The 17,552-nt window shown below is 46.1% G+C and overlaps 1 protein-coding gene across 1 annotated transcript in view; it reads left to right on the top strand.

Annotated features, from left to right (window-relative positions):
• Positions 1 to 5,036: 5,036 nt before the first annotated feature.
• cps1 (carbamoyl-phosphate synthase 1, mitochondrial) overlaps positions 5,037 to 17,552 on the top strand; it is a gene marked incomplete at its 5' end in the record, with an annotated part of 83,514 nt that continues 70,998 nt past the window's right edge. The window contains 8 exons of the mRNA XM_080018592.1: positions 5,037 to 5,147; positions 6,468 to 6,577; positions 8,422 to 8,566; positions 10,417 to 10,506; positions 10,616 to 10,672; positions 10,787 to 10,879; positions 10,997 to 11,086; positions 12,363 to 12,491. Coding sequence (XP_079874718.1) covers positions 5,037 to 5,147; positions 6,468 to 6,577; positions 8,422 to 8,566; positions 10,417 to 10,506; positions 10,616 to 10,672; positions 10,787 to 10,879; positions 10,997 to 11,086; positions 12,363 to 12,491 — 825 coding nt within the window. The remainder of the gene's footprint in view (positions 5,148 to 6,467; positions 6,578 to 8,421; positions 8,567 to 10,416; positions 10,507 to 10,615; positions 10,673 to 10,786; positions 10,880 to 10,996; positions 11,087 to 12,362; positions 12,492 to 17,552) is intronic.

The following is a 17,552-nucleotide window of genomic DNA, read 5'->3' as shown; positions in this document are numbered from 1 at the left end:
GCATACACATCACATTTATTTTTTAAATTTAAATATTCATTACAGTTTGGCATTTAACTTTGGACATACACAGGCAGGACTGGTCATGTAGGGGCAATCATTTTCACTAAAGGCTGCTGTGCGACTGCATGTAATATTTCAATCCGATTTTGATTGTTTTTATAAGTGAATTACAAATATATATCCATGATAACAAGAAAATATGCAAAAAATGATAACGTTCAAAGCGAAGACATCCGTTCAAAACGACGACCTTTTATTGATACAACGATAAACCGAGGCTCTCTCAAGGTTATTGCTGCGAAGTAGAATGGCCGGCGCTGCCTTTTGTTCCTGCTCATCGGGAGCAGGAAGCCGCTGTGATGGCATCACCTTCGCGCAAGGACACACACTCCGATGGTGTGTGTCCTCTGTAGCAGTGACACTGATCTCATGGCGATGGCCATTATTAGCGTGAATCTTCGTTTCTCCCCTCCTCCGCATTCCACACTTTCCTATCTTTACCCCCCAAAGCTAAAAAACAACAAAACGTCTGTCCTGCAATTAAGATGTTGAGGAGGACGCAATCATCGGGGGGGTGGGATGGGCCGCGGGGGAGGGGGGGCTCTCAGACGTCTCAGCCGGTCAGAATGGCAGAACTTGAGCTGGAGTAGAAATCACGCGATGAGTGAAAAGCAAACGCGATGCGGTATTCTGAGGAGGGAGGATGCTCCGAGTTCACTGGCGCTCGGCCTAAGAAAAGCGCGAGATGGGCCGGGGAGAGCGCGGCTTGGTCAACGTGACTACGGTGCACACACGGTACACACATGGTACACACACAGTACACACACCGTACACACACCGTACACACACCGTACACACACACGGCACACACATGAAACACAAAGCATGTGACGGCGGTCTTCAGCCAGCCAACCGTCTGCGCTGACTAGAGAGAGTAAAAATTTGGACTCTAGCTCTTCCTCGTCCCACCCCCCTACCCCATACTGCTTCCTTCCTTCCTTCCATGTCCCCATCAACACCCCCACCCCAACCGCCCACCCTCCACCCAAAATCCAAGGGCTCCGAAAGGAATGAGCCTGTAACCGAGCCTGGAGGGACAGATGGGACCTATTTATAGCCGCCCGCGTGGAGGTGTGAAGTTTCTTGGGATTTCTAAGAGCAAGGGTGGGTGGGGGTCATGGCTCCTTAAGGGGATCTGATGCAGTCTCTGTGGCGTGCGTGGACTCTTCTCTCTCTCTCTCTCTCTCTCTCTCTCTCTCTCTCTCTCTCTCTCTCTCTCTCTCTCTCTCTCTCTCTCTCAGCCTCTGTCTCTTGCTCTGTCTCTCAAAGCCTCCGCTGGCCAGACAGGGATTAGGAGAGGGGTTAGGCTCTGAACAAAAGGCGCTCGCTGCCCTTTTTGCCCGTGACTGGAGCAGCGGGGAACGGAAGGGGCCGGTCACGTCATAATAAAGTGTTACCTTATCTTATCCCGAGCTCGTCTCGTCTTCCCTTCTCTCATCGACGACTTGGTCTCTCTCTCGTTGCGCTCCAGAGATGGGCGGCGGGTGTTGTCCGAGAGAGGGGCAGACTCCCGTGGAACATTTACCCAAATGCAAGAAATGGTGACCCTCTGTGAGGACTTTTAATACAGATAAAACCTGAAATAATCTCTGATTCATTATTCATTCACTCATCCATTCATCAAAAGAGGCGTATTTGCTCTGTGGCATTACTTTAGGGTATAATGACGAGCACGCGTCAAAAGACTGCTACAATCCATGTCGGTTTGCCGAAGGGATTCAACTAACCGAAGGAGGCCCGTGACCGTTCCCGCCGTTCAGCCGGTTGCAGGGATCTGCCGTGGGATCTCCACTGCAATCGGAAGAAGAACAGAGACCACCGTCCCCGGAGAGTAACTCAATCAACTTCCACCTTTTTGGGGTTTGAGAAGTGGGCTGGTTACCTCCTGACTTGTCCTGTTTTCCGCGGGTTTTTTCCCGGGCCGGCAGGTGTCAAACACTGTCAGTTGTGTAGGATTCCGTTTTGATAAATCTCACGCTCAATCTGTCATTTCTGTCGACCCCAGGGTCATTTTTAGGAGAATGAGCTTTGGAGGGCTATTTCCGTCTCCCCTTAAATGCGAGCGGACGTCTCCGACCAACACTCGGGATCGCGGACAATGCGGGGTCCCTTTCATCTGTCGACAGACACGGAGGTTCATTTGGCCCACCGGCCGGCCAATCGCTGGGGGGGATTAAAACAAAAAAAAAGGTCACTGATAGAGCCATACAGCTTCTCAGGTTCTCTAAATCGTCACCTTGCAATTTTCAAAAACAGGACTCACGACTCAAGCGTCTTTCTAACTTAGTCACATCCAACACAATTCTTGGCTCGTGGTTGTATATCAGCAGGTTATGGTAGAAAAAGTAAAGAAACGTTAAAAAACAGTGATCGCATGCAGGCCTGAGTAAAAAAGATAATTAATAAATAGCAAAGTAAAGTTTTACGATGTAAGACTGTTGTGGTTGGTGCTGATGTTGCAGTACCTCTCAGAGTCGTGATTCTGGAGTCCTACTTCGCACCTTCTGAGTTAGTCTAAACAAAGATTTGAAATGTTGTCGCTACGTCAAGTGTAAAGCTGTCATAAATGATTAGCCCGGCAGCTGAATGATGGCCAACTGTACCTTACATCCCGTATATAGAAGCTGTAGTATCACCTACTTATTTAGCCATACTGTGATGGAACTTTGCATCTCCTCTCCTCCTAGTAGGGTCCGTGTCATTGCGACAGATGACCGCTGGATGGCGCCAGTGCTTCACACGGCGACCCGCAGGGAGAACTACATAGGCTTTAATTTTAGACGGGGAATATGATATTTGGAGTTTAAAGTGACAGGAGGCCAACTCAGGCCAGGTTTTCTCTGTGGGAAGTGACATGTGGTTCCAGGTAATTGTGAAACGGGAACTTGTGCGCTGTAAAAAAACAAATTAGAAAATTAACGACACAATTACACCGAAGCAGACGTTGTAGATGATGACATAATGGTTGTAAGAGGCCCCGCCTGATCTGTCTGCCTGCCTGCCTGCCTGCCTAACTACTTACCTACTGTCCCTATCTATCTATCTATCTATCTATCTATCTATCTATCTATCTATCTATCTATCTATCTATCTATCTATCTATCTATCTATCTATCTATCTATCTATCTTTTCATTCATTTATTTTGCATGCAAAAGAGTGGGGTCGCTCATAGTCCACTGATTGCCGGAAGTATTCCCTGATGTTGTTCATATAGGCCGGTCCCATTACTCACAGCCAGTTTGATCAGACTGCTGAACCAAGCAGAGTCACAAGCAGATTCCCTCCCCACCGAGGGGCCATTTTCGCAACAATCAGCAAATTCAAGCACCAGGTCTAATCCCACGGTCACGAAGCCAGCCCATTGTCACTCTGCCTTTGCTCACTGGTGCAGCAACTGAGAAAAGGCTTCAAAAGAGCAAAGTACCCTGAAAGTTTGTAGCCAGTTCAAAAAAAACGGCACAGATTACGTCATTGTGTTTCCTCAGCAAGAAAAGTAATCTCAATAATGCAACAGAAACTACCCAGTTGTATTTGAAATGCCAATCCATACACTTGCAACCATATCAGAAGGCCTACATTTATGTTCAGTATTAAAGTCTCACCACTCATGTCAAATGAAACGTGTGATAAGTAAAGACACAGACAGACAGATAGATAGATAGATAGATGATAGATAGATAGATAGATAGATGATAGATAGATAGATAGATAGATAGATGATAGATAGATAGATAGATAGATAGAAATATAGACAGATAGATAGATAGATAGATAGACAGATAGATAGATAGATAGATAGATAGACAGATAGACAGATAGATAGATAGATAGATAGATAGATAGATAGATAGATAGATAGATAGATAGATAGATAGATAGATAGATAGATAGATAGATAGATAGATAGATAGACAGATAGATAGATAGATAGATAGATAGATAGATAGATAGATAGATAGATAGACAGATAGATAGATAGATAGATAGATAGATAGATAGATAGATAGATAGACAGACAGACAGACAGACAGACAGACAGACAGACAGACAGACAGACAGACATAGATAGATCGATCGATCGATAGATAGTGATTGATTGATTTTGGCAATACATAATAAACTGTTGTTTGTTGTTCATTGTTAACTTCTTAACAATTAATAACCTTAAAAATAACCAAGGATCAAGAAAAACCTGTCAATATACAATAAAACTTAAAATTAAATAAACAACAAACCTCAGTATCCACAATCCAGATTTGGACAAAATTTAAGCTCTGCAAGTTTGCATACATATTGGGAAAAATATAGAGGGATATAGATAGAAAATGCATGAAGTCCCGGAGTGAAATTGTGGTTTTACAGCAGAACCCATCTTGCAATAAACCCCAAAAAATGAACAGAAAAGGGAAAAGCAGAAAAACATTCTGCAATAACTCCAAAATCAAAACTCGGTCAGAAGTAGCAAATTCTGCGGGTCGGCACGCATGTTGGACGCACGTATGTGATCAAACCGTCAGAGCGCCGCCCTCGCAGGAGTCCCGATAAATAAATGCTGACGTCCCGATCACGGACGTGTCGCTGTCAGCTCCCTTGCGCCGCTGCAGCGGAGGCGTGCTCGCTCCGGCCAATCGGAGCCGGGTGCGCGCCGCAGCGCAGTGACTGACGTCCCGCTCCGGCCAATCGGCGCCCGCCGCTGCTGCGCCCCCCCCCCCCCGGGCGGCGCCAGCCTCGCGTCGCTGGTCAACAAGTCAACGAGTCAACGGCAGCGCGTCCGCAGCGCGTTGGAGCTTTTAAGACGGCGCGGTTGGGGAAAAACAAAACAAAAAACAAAAAGAAACAACCCCCAGAAAAAAAAAAACCCAACCCCCCCCCAACACCCACCCCACCCACCAACCCCCCCCCCAAAAAAAAGGAGGCAGAGACGTCAAAGTTTTTTTTTTCTGTTTTTGTTCCATCGGACAATCGAACAACATGACAAAGATCTTGTCAGCCTACAGCGTGGTCAGGTCCCTGCGACGCGGCAGGAGGCTCGGACCCGCGGCCGCCTGGCTCCGAGCCTCCGCCAGGCTGTTCAGCGTGAAGGTAGGAGGCGGGGGGGGGTGGAGGTGGCGACCGAACTGTGTGTGTGTGTGTGTGTGTGTGTGTGTGTGTGTGTGTGTGTGTGTGTGTGTGTGTGTGGGGTGGGGGGTGTTTGATTCTCTCACTCCGCGGTGCCCCGAGCAGCGCGAGTTGCCCGTGCGGAGAGCGGCGGTGCAGATGTGCGGTGCGGTTCAGGTCAACTTGAACGAGGGCGTGCGACGAGACCGAAGTGTTTCTGAAACCGACACCGAATAAGGAGGTTTTGGGATCGGGGAGGTGGGTGGGGGGGGGGGGGGTGTTGCATCATTTCCAATATGTAGGACCGGAGGCTGCATCTCGCAAGCCCAGTGGCCATGCGTGGGGTGGGCTTTATCACCAACAGCACACGGGCAGTAGTAGCCTGGCGACAATCTACACATATGAATTAATATGAACTATTCAGTCTTAAAATGACTTCAGTTCGTTCATTCATTCATTTGAATGAATTAATTCATTTTACAATTAATACAATAATATATTTAAGAGTTTAAGAGATTATAGAGTTAAATATCTATCCGTCTATCTGTCTGCCTCTCTGTCTCCCTGCCTGTCTGTCTGTCTGTCTGTCTGTATTTTAGTTCAGTCCTGATTAAAGTTCCTCTGCACCAGAGTCAGCATTCCTGATGTTTTACAACTGTGAAATACCATTATTAGCCACTATAATACGATGCCAGTATACAACAATATTACTTTCCTCCCTACTTACCCGCTTGCACTACCCTAATCTATCTATTTCTAGGTGAGCATGACTCACTTTATACTTTATACTTACCTATTGAGAGAAATCCAAGAAAACCCTTGTCCTTACCTGAGTGTGAGCGAAAAAAGTAATGGTTCAATTTATTCACTTACCTTGCTATCTGACCAAAAGTAAACTAATATATAAATACCAAATATATAGAACTTGCCTTTGAAATAGTAAGGAGTAGTCTCAGTATTGAGCTGAAAGAGACTATCCATTAAAATGTGTCTTTTTTTATGAAGGTCTCAAATAGTGTAAAATTGAACTATCCGACACTGTTCATTGACATACTGAGACACCGTTCTTCTTTTCATGATTTTAACAACCTTCTTCAGATCTAACCCTCTCAGCGTTCAATTCACACTCGCTGCGCAGGCTTTGGCCTTCTGGGCACACGCGGTTTGTAGGTGTAGTTCTTACCTAGTTCTAATTGTGGTGCCCCTGGTCCTCAGATAATCCCAGCAAACCACAATTTTTGTTCTCTCCCTCATCTCTCTCTCTCTCTCTCTCTCTCTCTCTTTCTCTCTCTACCCCCCCCCCAGGCCAAGACGGCCCACCTGGTCCTGGAAGACGGAACCCGGATGAAAGGCTTTTCCTTCGGACACGACACCTCGGCGGCTGGGGAGCTGGTCTTCAACACGGGCCTTGTGGGGTGAGGATGAGAGGACTCTGACCCTCGGGCTGAATCCTTTTCATTTCATAACCTGTTCTGGCAGCGTGCTGGGCATACAACACAGAGTATTTGTTTGCCATTGCATTCAGGACAGAGTTAGTCTGCAAGTGGAGTTCAAGTTCTCAACCTGCAATGCAACTCTTTATTCATTCTTAAATCATCAAGAACTGCTGCAATAACTCTGTCCTGTGGACGACCTGTAGAATGACAAGAGCACAGCTTTTTGTTATAGAGAACCACCACCAACCCCCCTCTTTGGAGAACTATTTATCATGTTTGGGTCTATAAACAACTAATTACTACTCCAAGAGGTGGAGATTCCCCACGGGTGAAACAATTAAACATAGAAACAAACAACATTTACACAAAAACATGAACACTGGATGACAACATGTATCAAAAAAAACTGGAACAGCAATTGGACACGTGGCCTCTTCCTGTCATAGTCATGACAGTAAATGAGGGAAAGGAGAGGGATGTAACCAGGAGGGTGGCTGTGTGTGTGTGTGGCTGCCTAAGCAAGACTCTCAAAAGTGTCCACCGGTGACAGACACCCGCAGGAAAGCCCCGCGCACCCCGCCCTGCAGCCACAGAAGCCCGGGAGCAACCCCCATGCCCGGCCCCAAGGCGCATTACCCAGAGGAGACCCCGCATCCCTGAGGCGCACACATACAACCAACCCCCAACCCCACCCCCCCATGCCCACCCGCGCCCAGCGCAAGACTGAGGCCTGCCCCACCACAGCCGACCAGATGCCCCACCCGGCCCTGAGCCCCGAGCGCCCATCCACGTAGCTGAGTGTGCCCAGCGCAGGGCACCCGGACCCAACAGGCCGCCAGATATATGGGCCCTCCAAGAAGAATCTTTAATTGTCACACAGCACACCACAACACATGCATTCATGCAGTGACGGCGACCAACACACACACACACACATGCTTTGGATGGTGGCCGGTGAAATGGCTCCTCTGCATTTGACCATCCTGGCTTGTCCTCCCTCCCGGGGGGGCAGCCAGAAGCAGTGGGCGGCATACAACTTCAGGCCCAGGGACCTGGTTACATATGTCCATCGCTGGTCTGACGACGATGTTGTGCATGTTTTTGGTGGGGGTCCTTAATGACGTTACATGGAGGAAACCCCATGTGGGCACGGGGAGAACATGCAAACTCCACACAGAAAAGACCCCTATTTGGGAGATAACCCGCCGGAGCACGGTGCCAACAGTGCGGGAATCCAGGACCTTCATGGTGTGAGGCAGCAGTGCAATGCACTGTGCCACCGCCCTCCACCACCCGGGGCTCCCACTGCAGAGAAGTCCTGCAGCGAGAGCAGAGGCCGACAGCAGCACCACAACCCACACAAAAGCCAGCGGCCAAACAGGGGCCCCGGAAGGCATCTGGTGGCACTCTCCGCAGCCCCGCCAGGTCGCAGCATGCCAGAAACCACAAAGTGCAAGCCCACCCGGCCGCCCCCTGGCCAACCACGCCCCCACACCGACCCACCAGCACCCCGCAAAACCCCAGTGCTCAATGTGTGCTGTTGGCAATTGCAGTTTAAATTGTGGGGTGGAGGGCTGTGAGTCCCCCAAGCAAGTCGAGTTCGAATCACTCGCACCATCCTGCCCTGCAGATCCTGGTCTGGTGGAGTATTGTTCGGAGTAAGATTTTGACGTCAGTGTACGTGTTCTAGGCTAATATGAATGGCTTTTCATTCGTTTACAGCCCTCACGTATTGATGTTTGCGCTGTGTTGATTTTTTGATAAATTTTCACACTGATGAGCCCTGGCGCCCCGCCCCCCCCACCCCCCCTCGCATGCTCCAGGTATCCCGAGGCGCTGACAGACCCCAGCTACCGAGGCCAGATCCTGACGCTCACCTATCCCATTGTGGGGAACTACGGTGTCCCCAACACCCAGGAACTGGACCAGCTGGGCTTGAGGAAAAACGTGGAGTCGGAGTGCATCCAGGTGGGACGCGCTCCCTGTTGTTTCCTTCAGTCATGGTTGATAGTGTGCTAGAAGCAGTATCAGAATCACTAGCTGTCTAAAAGTGGTTCTATGCACAAGATTAATTAAATTAAAAGTTTATGGATAAGACTAAGTAGCGGCATGGTTTCTGGTATTGGTTGTGGGTATGAAAATAAGATTAGGTTGAATAAATATGTAAACAATATACAGGCATGGATAACTATGGATGCATATGTCTCAATTTATTACTCAGTTATTACCTAATCATTACAATGCCAAAAGTCTAGGTTATTACAATATTATTTCAATATATTACACATGGATGTAAAATATAATATGCAAGGATATCTTGGCACTAATTTAACCCATTCAGAGATGCCTTACCCAGGATTTGATTTTAAGATTAGGTTACTCTATAAAGGCCACCTCAACCTCCAGATTAGGGTTAGGGTTGCATACACAAATGCACATGGTCAAATCTTTGTATGTCAAAACATTAAACATGATTGGATTAACCTTCCCAATACTCCTGATAGTGGTTATATTACATCAGTGTTGACCACTGCCCACTAAAAGCGCTTAAAGCAACACTATGTACATTTTTTACCTTAAATTAACAGCCTCAAAATCATTTTGATGGTACACTGACTTGTAATATGGAGAATGGCACCTCTTTCATTCCCACCCATCCCCCGAATGCCTGTTCTTGCGCAACTTATGTGTTTGGTTACGAAACTGCGGGAATAGTGTGTTACGCTGGCGATAATTACCTTTTTTTTTTTGCCTGGTAAAAAAAAAAAGAAGAAGAAAAATCAATAAAATTATAAAGTTGCCAGTCAAAATATCTGGTAAAAATCCATACAAAATGTAGCCGCTCCACCTCCCCGACGGTGTTGATGAGACGGGCCAGTGGTGCGCCAGGCACCAGCACCTCAGCCAGTGTGCGCCAGCCCTCACTTTCATTGTGCCACAGGGTTTGTTTCACCCTGTGACTCATGCGTGTGAGCAGATCTGCCAGGCTGAGCACATCCGGTCCTACACCGGTAGCAGGGGGCCAATCCTCGTGCTCCGGGGAGCCGTGGACCGAAGGCTCACTGAAGCGGCGAGATCCCTGCAACAGGCGCTGTAACCTAGATGTAAATTGTATCTGCCTTTGTAACATAGACTGTTCTGGAAATGTGACCGATAAGGTTCAAATTTGTCCGGCAAAATAAATTATTTTCGGACACCGGACCAAGTTTTATGACAGGGGCGTAAAAGTGCAATTGCACTCAGAAACTGTAGGGGGGCCAAATCCCAAATGCCTATGCAAAGTTACATAATGCTGCTTTAAGAAACATTTATAACTGTGCTTATCATTTTGGCCTACTTATGATGCTTTTGATCCAAGAGTCACAAACCATTCGTTCATAGCGAACAAATCTTTTCAATTAATTTTTATATAATTAAATCATTTTTGTGGGGATTCCATTAAGAACTCAGCACGACCGACTCTTATGACTCTCGTTCACCGGAAGTCCTCCCTCGCTCGCCATGCTTACGCCAACAGAATCGAATGGGCAAAGAGTCGGAAAATCAAATGACTCTTTTTACTGAGTGACTTGCCAAGAACCAAAATTACAAAAATGTTTCACAGAATATTTCATCACTACCAATTGCCCTCTCTGAGTGAAACAAGTTCTGCTGGAGCTGCCATTCAGTCTGGAACTGATGAGTTAGATTAATTTATGAAGCCTTGCAATTTCGATCCTGCAACACAAGAACTAATTCAACACAGCGTTACCTACATAGATAGGTAGGTAGATAACTTTAAATGTGATGTTGTGCTTTTCTGATTTTGCGATTTTCAGGTGTCTGGTCTGCTGGTGCAGGACTACAGCAATGACTACAGCCACTGGAATTCCGTCAAGTCCTTGGGCCAGTGGCTTCATGAGGAGAAAGTGAGAATTCAATATCCAAAAGGCTGATTAAAAAAAAAAAAAGCATTCCAAAAGACTAATCTCAGTGTCTAGACAGGAAGTGTTCAGTTGAAAATTGCTGTTACCACAGGTCCCTGCGCTGTTTGGGGTGGACACTCGGATGCTCACCAAGATCATCAGAGACAAGGTCAATATGATGGCTGTTATTTTGAGCAAATTGTGCAAGATTGTAGAATCAGGCGACAGCTTGGGGGACACGCTTTCGAAAATCTGCTGTATTTGAAATTCCCTCCCCTTTCAGGGAACGGTCTTGGGGAAGATTGAATTTGACGGGCAGCCCGTGGAGATCTCCGACCCCAACCAGAATAATCTGGTAGCGGAGGTCTCAACCAAGGTAGAAGGCGGTTATACGATTCTATTCAAAAACAATTTGGCAACTCTGACAATCGATACAGGGCCATCAATCTACACACTGATGAATGCTCACTTACCCGCCAAATTCCCCGACCAGGAAACCAAAGTGTTTGGCAAGGGCAACCCCATCAAAGTTGTGGCCGTCGACTGTGGAATCAAGCACAACATCATCCGTCTGCTGGTCAAGGTAAAACAATAAATACCATTCAGAATGTATGAAATGCAGAAACTGCTGGGCAGAGTAGAACAAATACAAGGTGGGATAAAAAAATGTTACTTAACACCTGATTACATTTAGATGTTATAGCAGCAAAGACAGTGCACGTCAAGAAAGAGATAAGAAGTAAGGTAAAATAGAAATCACGTATGTACACATCTATTACCAAAGTTAGCAGGAGTACCACTATGCTAACTAGTTAGCCCCATGTGGGCAGATAGATAGACACTTTATTCATCCCAAGCGGGAAATTGCATCGTCTCAACATCGCATCAAAACAGTAGGAAAAATAAAGCAATGCAATAAAAATAATGTGAAAAAGAAAACACACAGAAAAGGGTTAACTGCATGATTAAAAAAAAAAAAACAACAAAAAAAACAAAACAGTGAAGCAGAATCATGAACTTAAGATAGAAATGATGATGTCCAACAAACCTGACATGTAAAATAAGCCTTAAAGAGTAAAACAAATGTTGGCAAGTGCCGTTTTCAGGGCCCTCCGACACAGAGACACAGACGATGTGGTTGAAAACACATCCATTTTATTGTAGAGTGTGGGCTAGGTGGAACACGACCGGAGCAGATGTACAACATGGCATGACAAGAGCTCCTCTGCTGTGTGTGGGGATGGGGGTTGTACCTGTTGCTCGTTGATTTCTCTAATGAGCAGCAGGCGTACAGCCACACTGATCCCAGGTCCAATTACCTACACCCAAGATAGGTGTGGCTGCTTCAACCACACCACACCCACACCACAGTGTGTGAACTAAAACTTTCACAGTAAAGATACACTTCTGTTTTAAGAAATTTACATTCTGGTGTTTTGCATTCATAAAGGTTTTATGGCAGTAAGTACAGGTGGTACAGTATATCTTATATAGGATATAGCAGCGGTGTACTGTAGTGGCATGTGGAAGTGTGGCATTACAATGATAACAGCCATAGCAATAATAATATGGATAAAAAGCACTAATGATGGCACCCGGAGGATTGAAGGTAATGTATTAATCATGTCTAGAAAAACTCTATAAATGTCATCTATTACAATTTAACCTGAGGTGGACAGTTCACCAAGGATGCTGACTTTTCCCCCCAGCATAATTGATTGATGCTGGTGGAAAACTGTGTGTGTGTGTGTGTGTGTGTGTGTGTGTGTGTGTGTGTGTGTGTGTGTGTGTGTGTGTGTGTGTGTGTGTGTGTGTGTGTGTGTGTGTGTGTGTGTGTGTGTGTGTGTGTGTGTGTGTAGCGGGGCGCGGAGGTCCACCTGGTTCCCTGGGACCAGGACCTGCAGAGTCTGGACTACGACGGTCTGTTTATCTCCAATGGCCCAGGAGACCCCTCCCTGGCCCAGACACTGATCCACAACGTCCGCAAGGTATAGGACATGCTGCTTCCTGACTTCTACAGGAAGTGGCCGTGCAATTTGTAGGGATTTGAGCTGGTGGTCGAGCTCGCTGTTAGCAGGGATCCTCACCTGCGAACGTCACTGTCGGGAAGTGGGTTACCCCTGAACTGAAACACCATAGACAACACTTTTATTAACAATATAATCACGATAATAATGACCAAGGTTAAATTGAAGAAGAATGTTGGCTTGGTTCCAGGCTTAAAAGTCTTTATATAAGCATTTCCTGAAAAGTCAATGGAGTGAATGAATGGGAATTTCACTTCCAGAACCGGAGCCGTTCTAAATCTGAGCGGTCACTGTTGAGCTCTATTGCGCCATTTTAAAATACAGAATATAAAAACGACATGGCACATGGTGGGATTTGTTTATTTAGAAGGAAATAATTATATACGTATATATTGCATGCCAGGAAAGAGTACTACAGATGCAATGTTTGCTTTAAGAATGCTGATGGAAAAGTACAGGGAAGGCCAGAGGGAGTTGCACTGCGTCTTTTTGGATTTCGAGAAAGCATATGATAGGGTGTCGAGAGAGGAAGTGGCAGACAAGGGGGTGGTGGAGAAGTACGTAAGAGTGGTCCAGGATATGTATAAGGGACAGACAGTAGTAAGGTGTGCAGTAGGCGTGACAAAAGCAAGTGGAGGTGGGATTGCATCAAGTATCAGCTCTGAGCCCTTTCTTGTTTGCAACGGTGATGGACAGGTTGACAGATGAAATCAGGCAGGAGTCTCCGTGGACTATGATGTTCGCGGATGACATTGTGAACTGTAGGGAGAGTAGGGAGCAGGTTGAGGAGAGCCTGGAGAAGTGGAGGCATGAGGCATTAGAGAGAAGAGGAATGAAAGCAGCAGGAGTAAGACAGAATACATGGGCCTGAATGGGAGGAAGGGTGGTGAAAAGCTGAGAATGCAAGGAGTGGAGGTGGAGAAGGCGGATGAGTTGAAGTACTTGGTGTCAACCATCCAAAGCAGCGTAGAGAGAGGTGAAGAAGAGAGTAGAGGCAGGGTGGAGTGGGTGGAGAAGAGTGTCCGGAGTGATCTGTGACAGAAGGGTTCCAGCAAGAGTGAAGGGGAAGGTCTACAGGACGGTAGTGAGAGCAGCTATGTTGTACGGTTTAGAGGCCATGGCACTGAAGGCAGGTGGCTGAACTGGAGGTGGCAGAGTTGAGGATGTTGAGATTTTCACTGGGAGTGACAAGGATGAACAGGATGAAGAACGAGTACATTAGAGGGACAGCTCAGGTTGGACAGTTTGGTGGAAAAGTGAGAGAGGGGAGATGGAGATGGTTTGGACACGTGTGTAGGAGAGATGAGAGTTACGTTGGGAGAAGGAGGCTGAGGATGGAGCTGCCAGGAAAGAGGAAAAGAGGAAGGCCAAAGAGAAGGTTTATGGATGTGGTGAGGGAGGACATGCAGGCGGTCGGTGTAAGGGAGGAAGATATGGAGAACAGAAGGTATTGGAGGCAGATGATCAGCAGTGGCGACCCCTAACGAGAACTGCCGAAAGAGACAGAAAAGAAGAATATGATATTGCATAAAAATATCATGTTTCTAAAAATTGAAAGATATACCCCTTCAGTATGGAACGGCATTTGCCATCAAAATACTTTTGTTCCTTTCAGAGGAACTTCATAATGCCACTGTGGCCACGTTGGGGAACAGCATGGATGAGGCAACAGTCCAAGTGGCTTAAATGGTGCTGATTGGTGTGTGTTTTATTACAAAGTGAAGGCTCGCGGGCCAAACGTAGAGCTCAGAAATCATAAATAAACACGGTCTCCTGGAGTGCAGAGAGTAACACCAGGTTTGGGTTACTGACCCTCTTCTCTTCAGTCTACTGACTGAGAAAGAAGGGCCTCTCGCCAAAGCTATTGAGCCAGTGGGCACGCCCTTGCACTGTGCTGGGACAGGTGTCGGGGGTGGTGTACGGGGTGCGGCGAGTGAAGCGGAACCGGGTGGTGGCCCTTCACCATGACCGGCTTGCTCCCTAACGCCCCATGGCTCCAACCGAGGAGGTATCGGGAGCTGAGGACCACCTCTGAGCAACCACCTATGTTGTGTAGGAGAGGAGGTTTTTTTCCAAAACCTTTTCACAGACCCCCTGGCTAACTGCCACGGACCCATCTTTGAGAATTACTGGTCTATTTAATCAAAGCTGTCTGATAAAGACTCACTTCCTATAAAGTTTGAGAGCTTGCATTTCATGCACTGTTCATATTTTTTGTTCCCTGACTTTTTCTTCCTAGTGAGTATATGGTCTCTTAACACTGTGTACATTTTCAAATGTTCTGCATGTTTGTGTTCCATTTCATACCCCCATAAGAGGTCAGTTGTGAGTACTGTATTTCTTCTGTTATGAAAGAAAATTAAAATGAGAGAACTTTCTGTTTAGCTTAAATGAAGAAATAAATAAAGCAGATGATCAGTCTGGGTCATTCTCATGAAACCACCATAAAACATGTCCCAAATGAATTAAGGATGGGAGATTCGACTCCTTTTACTGACTCTAGTTTTTTTGAGTCACCAAAGCTGCTTTCACACATGCTCTGCAACCCTGAAATTATCCGGACATTACCTGGATGAGCTGCATGTGTGAAAGCAAATGTCCGAATCATTTGACCCGGCCTTTACCCAGCTAGCACCCTAGTGCAATGTCCGGGTAATGTCCCATTGAGGGGTATGTGTGAACAGAGCAGGTGATTGTCCGGGGCATTCACAGCAAGCGAGCGGGTGTGTCGTGTGTTGATGACGTCTCTATCATGCGGCAGTTATTTACCTTTTTGCGGATCTTCGTGCATGCAGCCTAGCTGCTTCGTACTTCTTTCTGCCTTCCTTTATATTCCTTTCTACTCTTTAGTTTATATAACATCCAAATACATGGAGTATCAACGCCAATAAAGATAAGTCGGTAGCCACGTCTGCCATCTTGGGTGTGCTAAAACTCGGCAGTGTCATTATGTCACATCCTGTCTCCTGCTCCCGCTCTACCCAGGCTCCGCCCCTTGCCTAAACCAAACGGGGTATTTCCAGTAGGTGTGAATGTGTCGGAGCTCTAACTTCTGGTTTAGCCCCTTCACTAAGTTGAATGGGATAAAATAATTTAAAGGTGCGGCTCTTCTAGACTTTCCAAATGTTATCGGAGCGTATGGATCAACTTGTGATCGGGAAACAAGTCATTTTGTGGGGGTTGTGACACTCAAAAGAAATTGTCCACCGTTTTACAGCCGCTCCTTTTCCCATGATTGTGTGCGGCGAAAACTGCTTTTCAGGCCCCCCATGTCAAATTGGCTTCAAAGCCCTGGTGCTGTTCCTGGGGGCTTGCTCAGGAGAAGGACTCGACCTGTTTCAGAGCCATTCTCACCCACAAGCTCCCGAGTCAGACCTTCAGCTCCATGCAGGGAGAGCGAGTCAGTGATCCATAACCCGAGTCAGTGACTTGAGTTATGAATCACTCAACTCACTCAGACTCAGAGTCAGACCCTGACTTCAGCTCCGGGCTCCAGACGGCCGCCATTTTGTCGCATTTTGTGACCATTTTTGGAGACAGTGCGACTAAATTTTATAACTTGGAGCACCAGCGCGACTTGCAAATATGGCGACCCTTTTTTTGGGGGGGGGTTTCTTAATCATCATCATCATCATCATCATCATCATCATATATCATTTGAAACACTAGGAGGGAGTGAGAATTGGTATGAGTGTGAGAGAGTGAGATAGAGATGGAGGGGCAGTGTCCATAATATCAACATTGACCGCCACATGTTGATTTTCAATTTCTTTTTTTTACTATTTAAAAAGAGTAAAACCGGTAACACTATGACACCGGTTCATATATGATCAGTATCGACCGGACCGAATCGCAACACAGATTTCGGTGCCGTGCCCGAGCTGCCCGATTGAAATATCCGCCGTCCGGTGCTCGGAAACCGCCACAGTCGTCAATAACATTATGGTTCTGAGCGACCGCTTGAAATCCTCTGTATTCCTCTGTGTTGCTTTCCTCTCCCGTGCGACTCAACTGAACCAAAATTTACTTCGTGATTTTTTTTTTTTCTCACTCTCCTCGCTCCTTCACTTTGTGACTTCTGTTCCTTTCAAATAAAGCCGCACATTGTTATTCCTGTAAACTGTTTATTACCAAAGAATTTATCAGTTATACAGTTAAGGTGGAAAGAACATGAATGCGTTGCGTTTCATGTCGATTTCAGTGGTGCTCCTCAATTTTGTACTGGTGCTCCCGGTGGAAAAAGTTAGTCTGGAGCCCTGGGGCGAGTGAGTGATTTGCGTTGGCGTCAGAGCTTCAACTCGGGGCGGAGGGCAGGGCCGGGTGTGGTCAGCGAGTACTGACTTGAAACAAGCGCCAAAGTGGTTTCTCACAGGGTTGATTAACTTGATACTTCAAATGCATTTGAATATAAGAGTTGAACAGTAGTGTGAGTGACACGTTGTCTAACTAGCAGCAGGTAGGAGGGGCGCGTCAGTGAACAGGTTTGTGGAGACAAGGGCTCTGGATTGATACACATTCACAGAGAATATGAAATAATTCATTAAAATATTAAAGTACTACTTTGCCTTCTATATAGCCCACTTAGTTGTTTTTAACTATATTATTTTATTGGTTTTTTTCTGTGCTTTTCTGATGAAAGAGTTCATTACCGTAATACCTCCGGGCAAACTTACATTATTACAGAAATGTACCATAACAATGTAGTACCAATTTTTTTTTAAAGAAATATTATTTTTATGAATTTTAGAAATGACAATATAAAGAGTGGTTAGGGAATGTAGTTATGGAGTATACATGGTGTGTTCCGCCATTTTCCGCTAAGCTAAAATAAGATACATTCAGCTACGATTAGATAAGCTAAGCTAAACTAAACTACGATAAGCTAAAATAAGCTAAGCTAAGAAAAGCTAAGCTAAACTTAGATAAGCTAAACTAAAGTGCATTCATTACTTTAACAGCTGTCTTTAATTGTCTGGACATGTTATGGTAATTCATTTTTTTGATGAGAAAAGCACTAAAATA

The sequence above is a fragment of the Zeus faber genome (assembly GCF_960531495.2).
Source record: "Zeus faber genome assembly, chromosome: 18".
In the NCBI taxonomy this organism is placed as follows: domain Eukaryota; kingdom Metazoa; phylum Chordata; class Actinopteri; order Zeiformes; family Zeidae; genus Zeus; species Zeus faber.
This window is presented reverse-complemented; position numbering and strand designations above follow the sequence as displayed.